The 14,232-nt window shown below is 32.6% G+C and overlaps 2 protein-coding genes, 1 long non-coding RNA gene and 1 other non-coding gene across 4 annotated transcripts; 3 read left to right on the top strand and 1 right to left on the bottom strand.

The window, feature by feature from the left end:
- Positions 1-1,555: 1,555 nt before the first annotated feature.
- On the top strand, positions 1,556-4,675 carry LOC106712193. Its single transcript, XR_006756485.1, has 3 exons — positions 1,556-1,740; positions 4,337-4,423; positions 4,642-4,675. It is a non-coding gene; the product is annotated as an uncharacterized LOC106712193 (long non-coding RNA).
- LOC123720930 (vanin-like protein 1) lies at positions 4,211-8,978 on the top strand. Its single transcript, XM_045684107.1, has 9 exons — positions 4,211-4,261; positions 4,337-4,423; positions 4,642-4,713; positions 4,849-4,991; positions 5,531-5,721; positions 5,798-5,926; positions 6,206-6,379; positions 8,094-8,229; positions 8,497-8,978. Exons 1-9 carry the CDS (start codon positions 4,211-4,213, stop codon positions 8,894-8,896), a joined length of 1,383 nt encoding a protein of 460 aa, XP_045540063.1. The 3' UTR covers positions 8,897-8,978.
- A 1,511-nt stretch (positions 8,979-10,489) lies between these two features.
- On the bottom strand, positions 10,490-13,370 carry LOC106712192 (chymotrypsin-1). Its single transcript, XM_014504678.2, has 6 exons — positions 13,307-13,370; positions 12,775-12,961; positions 12,012-12,258; positions 11,286-11,432; positions 10,672-10,770; positions 10,490-10,588 (listed from the first exon to the last, which is right to left on the bottom strand). The coding sequence occupies exons 1-6, from the start codon at positions 13,356-13,358 to the stop codon at positions 10,490-10,492; spliced, it is 831 nt and encodes a 276-aa protein (XP_014360164.2). The 5' UTR covers positions 13,359-13,370.
- On the top strand, positions 13,058-13,141 carry Trnal-cag. Its single transcript has one exon. It is a non-coding gene; the product is annotated as a tRNA-Leu (tRNA).
- Positions 13,371-14,232: the final 862 nt, after the last annotated feature.

Genomic DNA, 14,232 nt, shown 5'->3' with positions numbered 1-14,232 from the left:
CATCTGTTGCACGAATTGGCCGGCTCGCCCGGTGAAATACCACGACCACACAGAAGACAGACGTGAAATGGAAGTAATTCTGCGTTTCCTGTGATGAGTATGCGTTCCGGAGGCCTAATTTTAGTCCTCTTTCTGTGGATTTGATGGAGGAGAGCACGCATATGAAGGAGAAATATTCTCTTACTGTACGTCTTTTACTCTGTCCATTAAAGGCAACGCAACTGCAATTGCGGACATCTATGGACAGTGAACAGACGATATAATACTGTTCACGAGTTACGGATGCTTTGCCCGTCTTATTGTGAGGCGGATGAGAGTTGAAATAAGAAAAAAAGGTATGAAAAACAAATAAGCCGGACATTTATTAGGACTTAATTAATTTTTTTTGCATAACGTATATTTTTGCTGTACAATGTTATAAATTATTTAAAGATGTGATTTACTAAAATGGAACTAATTTCTTTACGTCCCTAAGTAAATTATGTAATAAATAAGCCAATTAAAGCGCTCCTACGCCACGATTATTATATTCTATGATAGACTATACAAGCTATTGTTATTTTTTTTACTTACTTTTTCTTGACCTTGCTTGCATTATCTTATAGTGACGTTATCACTTATCTAAGTTAAGATCGATGTCCTCCACTTATCGTGAATTAAATTGCATATATTTTGAACTTTACTACTTATTTCATAGCAGAAACAATAAAATGCTGTCACCTCCATCATCCTATTAAAAAAAAACAGATAACAACGACTATTATATTGTATTGGTTTTTTGGAAGAGGAAACATACTGTCATATCCTTTTACAATATTAAAAAAAAAAACATTTATTGTTTCCGTCAGACATACTTCTTTTGCATGATAATCTTTGCTTTTCCTTTAATTAATTTAGTTGTTTAAAACAATAACAATATGTGTTGTCACATTTCAATAAGATTAATGTTGATAAATAATTTCTTTTGAAAGTCACTGAAAACGAAATGTATGTGTGCTTTCAATACCTTTGGCAACCAGATAAATAACCTTAAAAAAGTATAACACTAGAATTTAAAGGAATAACCGTAGACCTCATTCACTTAAATGGACTGGAAATAAGCAGTGAAACTTTGTGCCTATTTGATTCATGCTATTTCGGCGCTGACGGTTGCGTTTAGTAGCGGTGGTGAGGATATGACCTAAAGACAATATGAAAACAAAGTTATAGAATTTTTATTTCTATGAGTGAGTTCGCAATATGTTCGTAATTCGTATCTATGAAAACGTAGTAATATGAACATAAAAATTATAACCTAGAATATTAAATGAAGCAAAATGTTTGAATTCTTCAGTTACCTTACCACAATTTTGTTATTGGCCACATAGCATTTTGTTTAAAAAGTGTATAATAAAGACTGCTTATTAAACAATTAAACGAGTTCAACAATAAGTTAATTATTTTAAATATTAATATATTTTATCACAGCTGATTGTGTGCGTGTTTATAAACACGTAAACACACTGAATTAATTACTTAGTCACAGCGTGCATTCTCCATTCTTGTTTATGTTGTGTTCAGTAATGTTGATTTGACATTCGCGCGCCGAACGCCGGCTGGACCGAATGTATGGTGTTTTTATCGTATACCGAATACATCCTGGGTATTTTTTCTTACGTTGCATTCCTGTATTAAGCCATGGAGGTTTTATTGAAATTTATTTTATTATGTTTGTACTGCCAATTGGGGATTTGTAGTGAGGTACGTAATTTTTTATTTATTAAATATTATAATATTTTAAAATTTTAAAGCATTTAATTTATATATAATTTTAATTGAAATAAGACCACAATTAAAACGAATTTCCAATGAAAATTAACTAAATACGGAAAATAACATAAATTTTATAAAGATTTAAATCTCAGTTTCGAATCTTGATACCTACAATATTATTTGGTAACCCGTTCCTCAACTACAATGGAGTCGAAGACTAGAATAAGTTTAATTTGACTGAATATCTTAAGATTAATTAATTGATCTTAACTCTTATCAATGTGTATTTAAGTCGCTACAAAATCTTTCGAAAAAAGCAGGCTTCGCTAAACTTCTTAGTCAAAAAAGAACTGTGTTCCCAGTTTTTAAACTAAAGTCCTTCGTAGTTAAAGATTCCTTTAATACCCAACATGAAAGTTTATTTGCAACAATAACTAGGAGATCGTAATTTCTATTGTCTTGAAGGATGCGGGTACAAATGTGATCAAATTGAACAATGATAGCTCGTTATTTTCTATCAGAGTAGAGCGGATAAACTTATTGATTGATAAAGTTGATAAATTTTGCGCAGATTTCTGTAAGGTACTTCGTTGGTGAACACTAAAAAAAGAATTTTACGAAATTCAGAAAGCTAAAGTGGGTCATTTGTGCTGAATTATTAGAAAATTGAAATATTCAGAAAAAAAAAATTTTTTTACAAATCTTTAATGCATTTCTCAGTTTAATCAGTTTTTCTTGTGCTGTTTCTTAAAATCAAAGATTCATTTTTCAAAAGACTAATATAGTATCCATTCAAAATGAAACATGTACCCACATCTTTTGTTTTTTCTAAAAATAATATCTTTGTTTTTTTTTAATTATTCCAAGACAATAATAACGCACACCTTTGTCCAAGGAGTTTTAAAAATAAAAACCTTGCACAAAGCCGTATGCATACGTGACGTTGCCCACGTGCGCCCTACAAAGGGAGAGAGAATTAAAAAGTAAAAATTAGGTCGGATAGATCGCGTTAGAAAGGGACAGCGTATTCAAAAGATGTGGACCAGAGAGAGGAGAAAGATGTCACGCACATAACGCGTGCTGGGGTCAGTGAACAGAGTTATAAACGTATGAACTTTTTTGATTTTAGAAGACTAGCTTTCGCCCGCGATTCCGTCCGTACGGTATTAAACTTAAATAGCCTTCCACGATATGTTTTACAACTATGCCGAATTTCAGTGAGATCCATGAAGCGGTTCTGTGGATACCTTAATAAATGTACACCCATCGATACATTCGCATTTATGTATAATATTAGTAAGATATAATTATATCTACAGCACTCAGAGTTATGTCTTAGTGACTGTATAAATTGCTCTGATTGTGGCTATAAGTGCAAATATTTAGTCACAAGTCTAAATTATAACTTACATTGAAGATAATTTTAAAGTTTTTATAGTATAAAGGTGGCAAACGAACAAGCGGCTACGGGATACTGCTAGAATAGCAAAATGGCCGCTGCCCATAGACATCAGTAAATCCACGGGTCCTATGTATAAAGGCCAAAGTAACAATTGATTTTTAGTTTTTTTATGTTAAAAGCTACGTTTTAGTCTAATTGACAACATGCACTAAACAGAAATACACATTTCCAGGTGTTTTTTTGCTAAAGCAAAAGGGCCTATGCGGCATCATTTCCTGCATGGTTGAAACTTTAAGAGCCTCGCCTGTAAAGTTGTCAATTTTCACATTGGCCCTTATTCGTAGGAGTAATCGAAATTAAACCGATGTTTACAAAATACTTTATGAATATGGCAACTCAATTTTTATCATGTTTTTATCCTAATGACGCAGATGCTTTGTTCAGCAAAAGACAATTGTTTTTTATTGTTATTAGCATGTAAGCAATTTACGTTATTTTGTAACTTAATATTATGTACATAATTTGCAAACGTTTTTACAAAATGCAAATATACTTTGAAGCTATTTATATATAATAATTAAAGTAAACTAGTGTTGTGTTTTTTTTTATATTACAAGGTGGCAAACGAGCAAGCGACCACATAAATTCACCGAAATGGCGTAGCGACCACTGCCCATAGACATTCGTAATTGCAGATGCGTTACCTACCCTCAATCGACAAAGGAGGAGACGCACAAAAAGAGAATATTTAACCTTCCTATGCATCTCCTCCTCCATCAAATCTACTGTGTACAATACTGCACTGACACTTGTATTCATTTCTTTTTCATTTCTTTTAACAAAAGTGAAATAACAATATGTTTTATTATTTGTTTCGGGTGTTGAAAGTGACGGAAATAAAAAAAGAATTTAGCATAAAATACGAATTTTCAATTTTTCATGAATTCTGTTATATGTGTAGAAACAGGAACACATTTATTTTATCACCTTTTCAAGACACACACACACTCAATACGATGTTTTGACGTCAGAAACCATAAACTAAATTAAAAAAAAATGTTACCAATGCACGTGCAGACTTTAATAAAAGCTTGTAATGATAATGAGGTATCTGTAAGAAGGCCTATTTTTTATGTTTTAAAAAGTATAGTGATAGTAAACGTTATCTTTTAATGATTACAGGTAAAATATAAGGCGGCAGTGTTACCCGGTAACTTAAGAAATGGTGTCAAAGATTATTTAGCTCAAATGAAAGAAATTTCCAACCAGGTAATTAAACATCTTATTACTATGTTTACACACATAAAAAATAAGGATTTGATATGCTCAGATATTTATGAACCATCCTATAACTTTAATTAAATAGAGATTTTTTTGACAAATGACTTAATGTCAAGAACAACGCCGTCTATTAAAAAAAAATCTTTAAAAAAGTAGGGATGGAACATTTAAATCCAGTGATTTTATCGATGTATTTTTCATTGCAGAATGTGGATATTGTACTATTGTCTTCCGAAATTTACGGAAAAGCGGACTGCACTTCTGATAATTACGACGAGGTAATTGAATATTTCGTACTTACGGTGCAAATTAAAACACTAAGAAAGGGTGGTATTAAAAGCACCCGAAACCAACAATATCTAGAATACTTATAAGCGTAATTGTATAAGTTTTAAATGTCTTTTTTCTTTTAGTTGGTACGGGATATATCATTGTTAGCGAATAGATTCAACGTGTATGTAGCAACGCATTTATACCAGAGGTTGCAATGTCAAGGCAGTGTAGAAGTTGTGAAGAATAACATTGTGTTTGATAGAAAAGGTGCTATTGTGGCTGTGTAAGTATTTATTTTAATCGTGAGTTGCCACGTTAAATTTATGTGATACTAGCTGTCGCCTGTGACTCTGTCTGCGCGCAGTAAAAGAATTTTTATAAGTAGTCTATGTATTCTTCCAAACTATGTTATATGTTAGGGGTATGAAATATCTAATATATAAAATTCTCGTGTCACAGTTTTCGTTCCCGTACTCCTCCGAAACGGCTTGACCGATTCTCATGAAATTTTGTGAGCATATTCAGTAGGTCTGAGAATTGGCCAACATCTATTTTTACATAACCCCCCCCCCCCCCATTTAGTTTTTTTAACTGTGCGCGGACGGAGTCTCGGGCGACAGCTAGTAGGCATATAAAATCGATCAAGCCATTTCAGAGAAGTATGGTAACTGACATTGTGTCACGAAAATTTTATATATAAGGTCACTCATGGACCCTATTAGAGTATAAAATATATATTTAACATTAACGAAGGTTTATCCAATCCATAGTAGTATGAAATAGAGTATTTTTGTTGTTTTCACTTAATTAATTATATTTCAGCTATACGAAACCTTTGAACAATTACGCAACATGTAATGTAACATCTCAAAAGACATTTACTACTGACTTTGGCGTAGAATTTCTGATCTTAATGGAGGAAGATCTGTTACTCAAAGACTTAGAAAACTTGAAGAATACAAAGAATGTAATTGTTACTGGAGGATCTGCAGACAATGTGGTGTACATAAAAGGTATATTTGCCATTTTTCGTATGAATTGTATGCAAATAGAAGCGTATACTAATATGTGCGTCTATTTATTTCACAGGGAACCAATTGATCTCATCCTGGGCGTACATTTCTGATGCTAATGTTTTGTCTGATGATGGAATCTACATTGGTAAAGCAGGTCTGAAGTCCAAAGGTCGTGTCATGGAAATTAATAAGAATGGAAAAGGTATGAGGTCAGATTTTGTCTTAGTAGTACGTATTTGTGAAATTTGGTGTGGTCTCTAAGGGAATTCCTCATTTTATTAGGTTTTGTATTATAAATCTATACTAAGAAGCCATTAAAGTTACCATTAAATTGCGTTGAGTGTGACATTTAGTCTATAAAAGGTTACTTAACGCACGCTTTCTTATAGCTTTCTTTCACTATACATCTAAACTAGTAAATATTGGCTCTCTCTTATTTAATACATTTAAGATGTTATTAAGTTCATGGTTTAATTTCTAGATAAACATATTACGTTATCTTTTAATCCAATTGACATACGCGACATTCCACTGGAGGATACAAACGAGTACATTATCAGACCTCTAGACCTTGAGGCAAGTGTGTCAGGGTACCAGGACATCGTATGTGACGGCAGTTTTTGTTGTCAATTTTACATCAAGACAAGAAGTCTCGGTAAGTTGTCTACACAGTGCTTAATACTTGATTGACTCAGGAAGGACTTTTGCTAATATTTGAGTGTTTATATATATATATATATGTGGCTTTACATGTGATCTGTATCTCGTGAGGTGTTACTCGATTCTCACTTCCCTTATTTATTTTTTAATCTTATTAATATTAGGTCCTTACATATGAAATTGGCGTTTTGTATGGGAGGAACAAAAAGTCGAATATTTTTTAATATAATATATTTAATTAATCAAAGTATGAACCATTATTTTCTATGCACTTTTGCCATCTCATAGGTAGTTCATTGATCCCTTTACTAAAAAAACCAGTCGGACGGGAATCAATAAAATCTTTGAAGGCGATTTGGACTGCCCCATCGGAGTTGAATTTTTTCCCTTGCAAGAAGTTATCCAAATTTCGAAAAAAATGGTAATCTGTTGGAGCAAGGTCCGGGGAGTACGGAGGATGTCTTAGACTTTCCAATTGAAACTCTTCTAATTTAGTAGCCGTCTGTTGCGCAGTGTGTGGTCTAGCGTTGTCGTGAAGCAGCAGTGGCGTGGAGCGATTGACCAGCCTAGGTGGTTTAGCCGCTAGCTTTTCCATCATGGTTTGAAATTGCTGACAATAGACATCAGCCGTAATAGTCTGGCCAGATTTGAGAAAACTGTAATGAACAATACCGGCACTAGTCCACCAAACGCTTACAAGTAACTTTTTTGGGGTTAATTTTCGCTTGGGGCAGGATTTGGCTGGCTGGCCAGGATCCAACCATTGCGCTGAGCGCTTCCGATTATCGTAAAGAACCCATTTTTCATCACAGGTAATGATTCGGTTTAAAATACCTTCATTATTTTGCCGGTTTAGTAATGTAACGCAACAGTCGACGCGCGTTTGCCGGTTTGCTTCAGTCAATTCGTGAGGTACCCACCTTTCAAGCTTTTTAATCTTCCCAATTTGCTTCAAGTGAATTAAAACAGTTTTATCACTAACATCGCAGCCTGCAGCTAACTCGGACGTGGTTTGCGATGGATCCGCTTCCACAATAGCCTTCAACTCTTCATTATCAACTTGAGTCTCAGGCCGTCCACGGGGCTTGTTCTGCAGATCGAAATTTCCAGAACGAAAACGTTGGAACCAAAAACGAACTGTGTTTTCTTTTGCAACACGACCGCCATACACATCATTCACCCTTCGAGTCGTTTCCGCAGCACTAGTGCCACGGCGGAACTCGTACTCGTAAATAATGCGATATTTTAAGTTTTCCATTTTGTAAAATGAGTGACGCAAACAGAAAAAAACAGAAGAAAAAAAACAAATGAATGACGGTCATCGAACCACAAATACATGAGTCTATAGCTGTACAAATTTGAATTTGGAATTCCTTACCAAAGAGGAGAAATTCGTGATTAAAGTTGCCAGTACGAAAAACGCCAATTTCATATGTAAGGACCTAATATTATAAATGCAAATATTTGGATGGATAAATGGATGGATGGATGGATGGATGTTTGTTTGAAGGTATCTACGAAACGGCCGAACGGATTTTAATGAAATTTGGCATAGATGTAGAAAATAGTCTGGAAGGACACATAAGCTACTTTTATGTTTTTTTTTAATTCCGCGCGGACGGAATCGAGGGCGACAGCTAGCTTAGTTTACGTTTTTACATGAATTGTATATTAAATATGCTTGCTTCAATATGTATTTTTACTTTTAGGTGCAAAGGCCACAGAAGCTCATTATGGTCTGTCTGTGTACTCCGGTGTTCGGAGGATGGGTGGGCAGTACATAGGTGTTGATTCTTGTAAGCTGGTTGTATGTGCTGCTCTTTACAAACGTACATGTGTTCTTGGGTATGTAATCTTTAGTAGGGGTAGGAGTATTTTGTAATAGACAATGCGTTCCTCGCAATTTTCTTTATCTTTTAATTAAAGCTAATTTAGTAATTATTTTAACAAGAAATGCCCTTAAAGTACATTTCAGTATAATATAAGTTAAACGATTTATCTGTTATGGTTTACTAAACAATACTATGTGTTTAAATCTAACGGCTATTTTATCTAGAATATTATTTCTTCAATTATATCATTACCCTTGTTGACTGTAAAATTATCTTTCAGATTGGAAAGTAACATGGACGTTATATTCGAAAAAATATCGATAAAAGGTAACTTCACAGCACATCACTCGTCACAATTCCCTGTCATCTTGACAACACAAACGTCAATGTCATCTGACAGCTTCTCTTTCGTTAAGAAATTGACGAAAGATATCGAAGAAGTGTCAACCGAGTTGTTAAATGTTAAAAATATATTGAAATTCGGTATTTTAAGTCGTGATTTTACAAGAGATTACGATGATGATAATTTTAATAGTAATAAAACAGCGAAAGTACATTATGCTAATGATTTTTATGAATACATATTAAATGAAGATCTATTTGAATTCTTTGATTATTTATGGATAAAGATTAGGATTTTAATTTTAATTGTATCTATTTATATTTTAGAAATGATGTAAAGATTTTTATTTTCGACATTTCAAATATAAGCAATGTATAACCTTGAAGAATACATTTCCTATCTTTGTCTAACTTAATTAGACTGAAAGATAGGCATGGTTTGTAGGGTTGCCATATCGTCCACTAAGAAGTCAAGTTGACAAATTACAATTCGTTTTATTTTTCCTGCCAGTGTTCAAATTGACAATTATTGAAAATTGGCAACACTAGTTAAGTTTAAAAACTTTTAGATTACAAATTATTTTCATATGTTTAGTTGATATTATTAATATAATATTTATTTGGTAAAATTAAGTTTTCTATGGTTAACTAGCCTGTTACGTAAAGTTGTGTAAAGTCTTAATAATTTTAAACGAGATATAGTTAAATGTGTTAGTAAGAAATAATAAACATTTGTTCTTTAGGTTGGTAATTGGTTGTGTATTTTAAATATTAATGAAGAATGTATAACTTATAACCAAAATTATTAATTTTATGAATCGCTGAATTAAATTTTATTTATTAAAATTTGAAGTTTCAAACATTAAGTATATTTTTCTTGTAATTTAAGAAAGCAATTGAACTTTTAATGGTTTATTTTTAAACTCAATTGTTCAAGGATATTTTTTTTTGTATACATTAAAATAACTATTATACTGTTACGGATAAAGGTGACCAAGTGATAAAAGATTCTATTAATTTGTAATCTTGAAATCTTTGTCAAATATTTGAAATATTATTTTATGTGTGCTTTGCTACGTTTAAAGTAATATGTTTTTTTTTTTCAAAGATTATAAAATGGCAACATAATTGAATCACGACTGATTACTGTGATATTAGTGTATGGTAATAAAGATACGTTTTTAATAATTAAAGTTTTATTTAATTGAAATTTAACGTCATAATTAAATTAAACTGTAGGAATCAATGACCTCTACACATGGACAGGTTATAAATCGTGGTATTTTGTGCCTAATTGATTTTCGCCCTGTTGGCGTTGATGGTTGCGGTTGTCAGCGGTGGTGAGGATTCGAACTAATAATCTATTTACTCTAGTATCCGATAGATGATCGGTCTAGACCGATTTCACTTTTTTTTTGATGTGTTTGTTATTGTCACGAGAAGGTTCTTATGACAGAAAAAATTAAAAAAAATTAGATGGATGGATGGGTAATGTTTGTTTGAAGGTAACTCCAGAAAGGCTTAATCTTAAACATAGTCTGGAAGAACATATAGGCTACATATTAAGTTTTTTTTTTAATTCCGCGCAGACGAAGTAGCGGGCGACAGCTAGTAAAGGCATATTTAACTGACAAAAGCTGTCATTTCCATATAATAGAGATCAGTTGAATAGACACAGATTCAATATTGTCACTGCCACCAGCTTCCATTCATAGTTCACGGTACAAGAAAATCTTATTGACATTGAAGGTGTTAAGTAACTTTGACGAGAAAAGGTGACTTTTATTTTGAAATAGGTAACCTTCTGAAAAATTAAATCGATAAGGGATTGTACAAAGATTATTTTGGAAAAACAAATGAATATCACATTTATTTTTTTAATTTATTTACATTCGCATTTAAATATGTATTTCAGATTATGACAAAGTCAGTTAACCGTGTCGATTACTTTTTCTCATGTTTAGTTCTTTAATGTGATCTGCATTATCGTTGGCCAGAGTTTTTTCTATCCAATCCATAAATGATTCAACCTAAAATAAAAATAAAAACATTTTCAAAACCATAATAGTGTACTGGCCAGTATAAATATAAAACCTCTTTGGTCTAAAATTACCTTTGTGTACACATCAGGTTTGCCCTTCGCGCATGGTATTCCCCAGGATACAACACCAACTTGCCTGCCTTCTCTCACTAAGGGTCCGCCTGAGTCACCCTGAAGTAAAATCTTACTAATATAAATGCGAATGTTTAGATGGATGGATGTTAACTCTATAACTACGCAAAAATTCAACACATCTTATTGAAATTTGACTTACCGTCAGATATATTTACTTTTTACTTAATTCTGCGCAGACGAAATCGCGGTCAAAAGCTAATTATTAGATAAATACAATCCATTTTTGTATCTTTTGTCTGTGGTAATGCAAATTTTAAAATGCAGTGCATTAAATACTGGCAGCTAAACACGACTTAAAAAAATATAATGATATTTAAATTTCAACATTTCGTTTTATGTTTTTAGATACAAAAGTTTCATTTCGTAATTTTTAGTACCTTTTAAAGTCTTTTTATCATGACAACATTGAACATTTTTTGAGTGCACTTTGAATGACAGCTTTCGCATTTTTAAAGAGTTAAAATTAAAATAAAAAGAAAAGTAGACAGTAAACAATAATAATAAAAAAAATACGAATCCTATTTATAAATTACAGTAATTAGTATACTAACGTGACAAGCCCCCTCTCCTTCCTTAGTAAGCGCACAGATCTGCGAATCGAACACTGGGTTGATGTTCTTATGTGCTTCCTGACAGTCTTCAAACGAGATAGCGTTCAGTTCTAGCATCATAAGGTCGTTTGGCGCCTTTCCTGGATACTAAAGTAAATAAATTATTATAACAATTATGTGAAGAGCTGTATAATTGGTTTAAATGAATCTCAAGATGCGCCTTTTAAAATATTACAGATAATGTGTAAGTAAGAAATTGCTATTCGAAAATATAAAGTGTAAAAAAACTACAAGTGATTAAATTAGTTAACTTAAACGAAATATTTGGAAATTATTGTTATAATGTTCATTTACATTAAAATCGGACCGTAAAAAAGATATCTGTACGACGATGATAAGCAAAAATATCAAAGTTATTGAAACATTATTTTAAACGATGGTTTTATGTAAAAATAAATGCCCGCATTATGAATTCCGTTAAACTTTAATTTCGTTCATATTTTAACCAAATACTATGCAATTTAAAAAATAAACAAAAAGCTACTTTTTAAGATGAACGGGCTAATCTTCGCGTTGGGGTATGGTAGAGTAAAATTATAAATACACAATTAAGGTTCCCTCTTGCAACGGTTATATGTACTGTAAATAATAAGAAATCTGACTAATACATTAACATAGTAGACATAATAAGTTAAACTGAACAAAATTAGGTAACCAATAGCTTACAGAAGTAGTACCCCATCCTGTCAGTAACAACTTCTCACCAGGCATCACAGGTTCATGGTTCAATTCAACCGCATCTACGTCACCACCTAACCTCATCTCCATGAGTGTGAAAAGTACAGCGATATCGTTCTTTATCACTTGATCATCATAATCCTCGTGACGTACGAATTTGCGAATTGGGTACGGTGTACCACCAGATCTCAACTGGTTTGTGCCAACTATCGCCATGAAGTATTGTGGCTTCATCCTGGCAAAATTAAAATGAGATTGGAGACCATTTGAAAGGAACGGATCGTGTTATGTTCACTGAAATCTAATCTTACTATTATAAATGCGAAAGTTTGGACGGATGGATGGATGAGCGGCTCAAGGAAGAACACATAGGCTACTAATGTTTTTTTTCTAATTACGCGCGGACGGAGTCGCGGATGACAGCTAGTAGGGTCATAAATGTGTAGATAAAACTTCAGTTTCAAAATCTTTCAAGTTTTCACTACTGTGATTATTTTATAAAAACACTAGCTGTTGCTCGCTATTCCGTCTGCATGGTATTAAAAAAAGACTTATTCAGTAACCTATATTCAGTTTCAAATTTCGTAATAATCTATTCAGCGTGTGGGTTTATAACAAACATCCATCCATCCACTTTGATAGTATTGTCAAAGGTTGTTTGAAATTATTAATTTACAAAATTATAGACTTTAAATTTGTATAAACAATAACGTATTTAATTTATTTTATATTGTTATTGTAATATTCTAACCTGTCAACGCAATGGGCGGCTGTCAAAATAACTCTACTAGTTATAATGGAGGCCCCACAGAAATGTCTGACCCCAAACCATCGTAGTGACACTTGGTAAGGAGCCGACCCATTTGGGGCTTTAGTGCCCCCTACTATACGATCCAATTCGTCTCTGCCATCTTCTGAATCAAATAGTGCGGCTGATACTGGAAATTATTACGATATATTAAAAAAGATAAAAATTTTAGAAATGGCAAAAATTTACTTACAATAACATTTTCAATTTCGGAGCATATTTGTAAGTCAGGATGGCCGAGCGGTCTAAGGCGCTGCGTTCAGGTCGCAGTCCACTTCTGTGGGCGTGGGTTCGAATCCCACTTCTGACAAGATAATTTTGTTGCATTTTTGCTTAAAGTTTCGGATATAGAAACGTTTATTTTTTATTCATTTGTACAAAATTTAATTTGTAATTTCCAATACTTTTTTGTAAAAGAAAAAAAAAATATTTTCTTGCGTGCGATAAGTAATAAATATCTAAATTAAAACCTCACCAAAACCAGGTCCTAAAACTGTTATTAACACAATAAAAACTGTCCTAAACATTTTAAAAGACAACCTCCACCACACTGAAGTTTAACAAAAAAAACTAGAATAAATACTTTAACTAAAGCACGTAGCATTGTGTTGATATGCATACTAATGCTTTAAAATTATATGCACTTACATTGAACTAAATATTTGTTGATACGAGCCCCTATAATCTTAAAAAATATATATATAAAATCTTTCTATTTGTCTGTTAGTATAAAAAAAGACTACACCGTTATCTATCATACTCCTCCGAAACGGCTTGACCGATTCTCATGACATTTTGTGACCATATTCAGTAGGTCTGAGAATCGGACAACATCTATTTTTCATTTTTTTTTTCATTTTTTTTTAACTGCGCGCGGACGGAGACGCGGGTAAAAGCTAGTCTATATATATATAAAATAAAGTCGTGTTAGTTACACTATTTATAACTCAAGAACGGCTGAATCGATTTGACTGAAAATTGGTGGGCAGGTAGCTTAGAACCAGGAAACGAACATAGGATGATTTTTACCCCGTTTTCTATTTTTTATTCCGCGCGGACGGAGTCGCGGGTAAAAGCTTCATTACTTCAGTAAAACTAACGTAGTAACGTTATAAAAAAATGTTGAGAGACTTTTGGTTAATTTATTTAAACATTTGTATTGATAATTAATTAATTATTTAAACATTTGTTAATCTCAAATAAAATGCATAGTTTTAATGTTAAATGAATATGTAACGTCGAGTGAAAAACATTGTTTCAAAGGTTTAATTCAAACTTCAAGAGCAGAGAGAAACTATTGCAACCATAGTTTTTTTTACATAATTACTTCATAATAAATTTTAATTGCATGTGGCAGAGAGAATTTTAAATATAAATGTGGAGGGGAGATTTTTTTTTTAA

Source organism: Papilio machaon, chromosome 25 (assembly GCF_912999745.1).
Source record: "Papilio machaon chromosome 25, ilPapMach1.1, whole genome shotgun sequence".
Taxonomy (NCBI): Eukaryota; Metazoa; Arthropoda; class Insecta; order Lepidoptera; family Papilionidae; genus Papilio; species Papilio machaon.
This window is presented reverse-complemented; position numbering and strand designations above follow the sequence as displayed.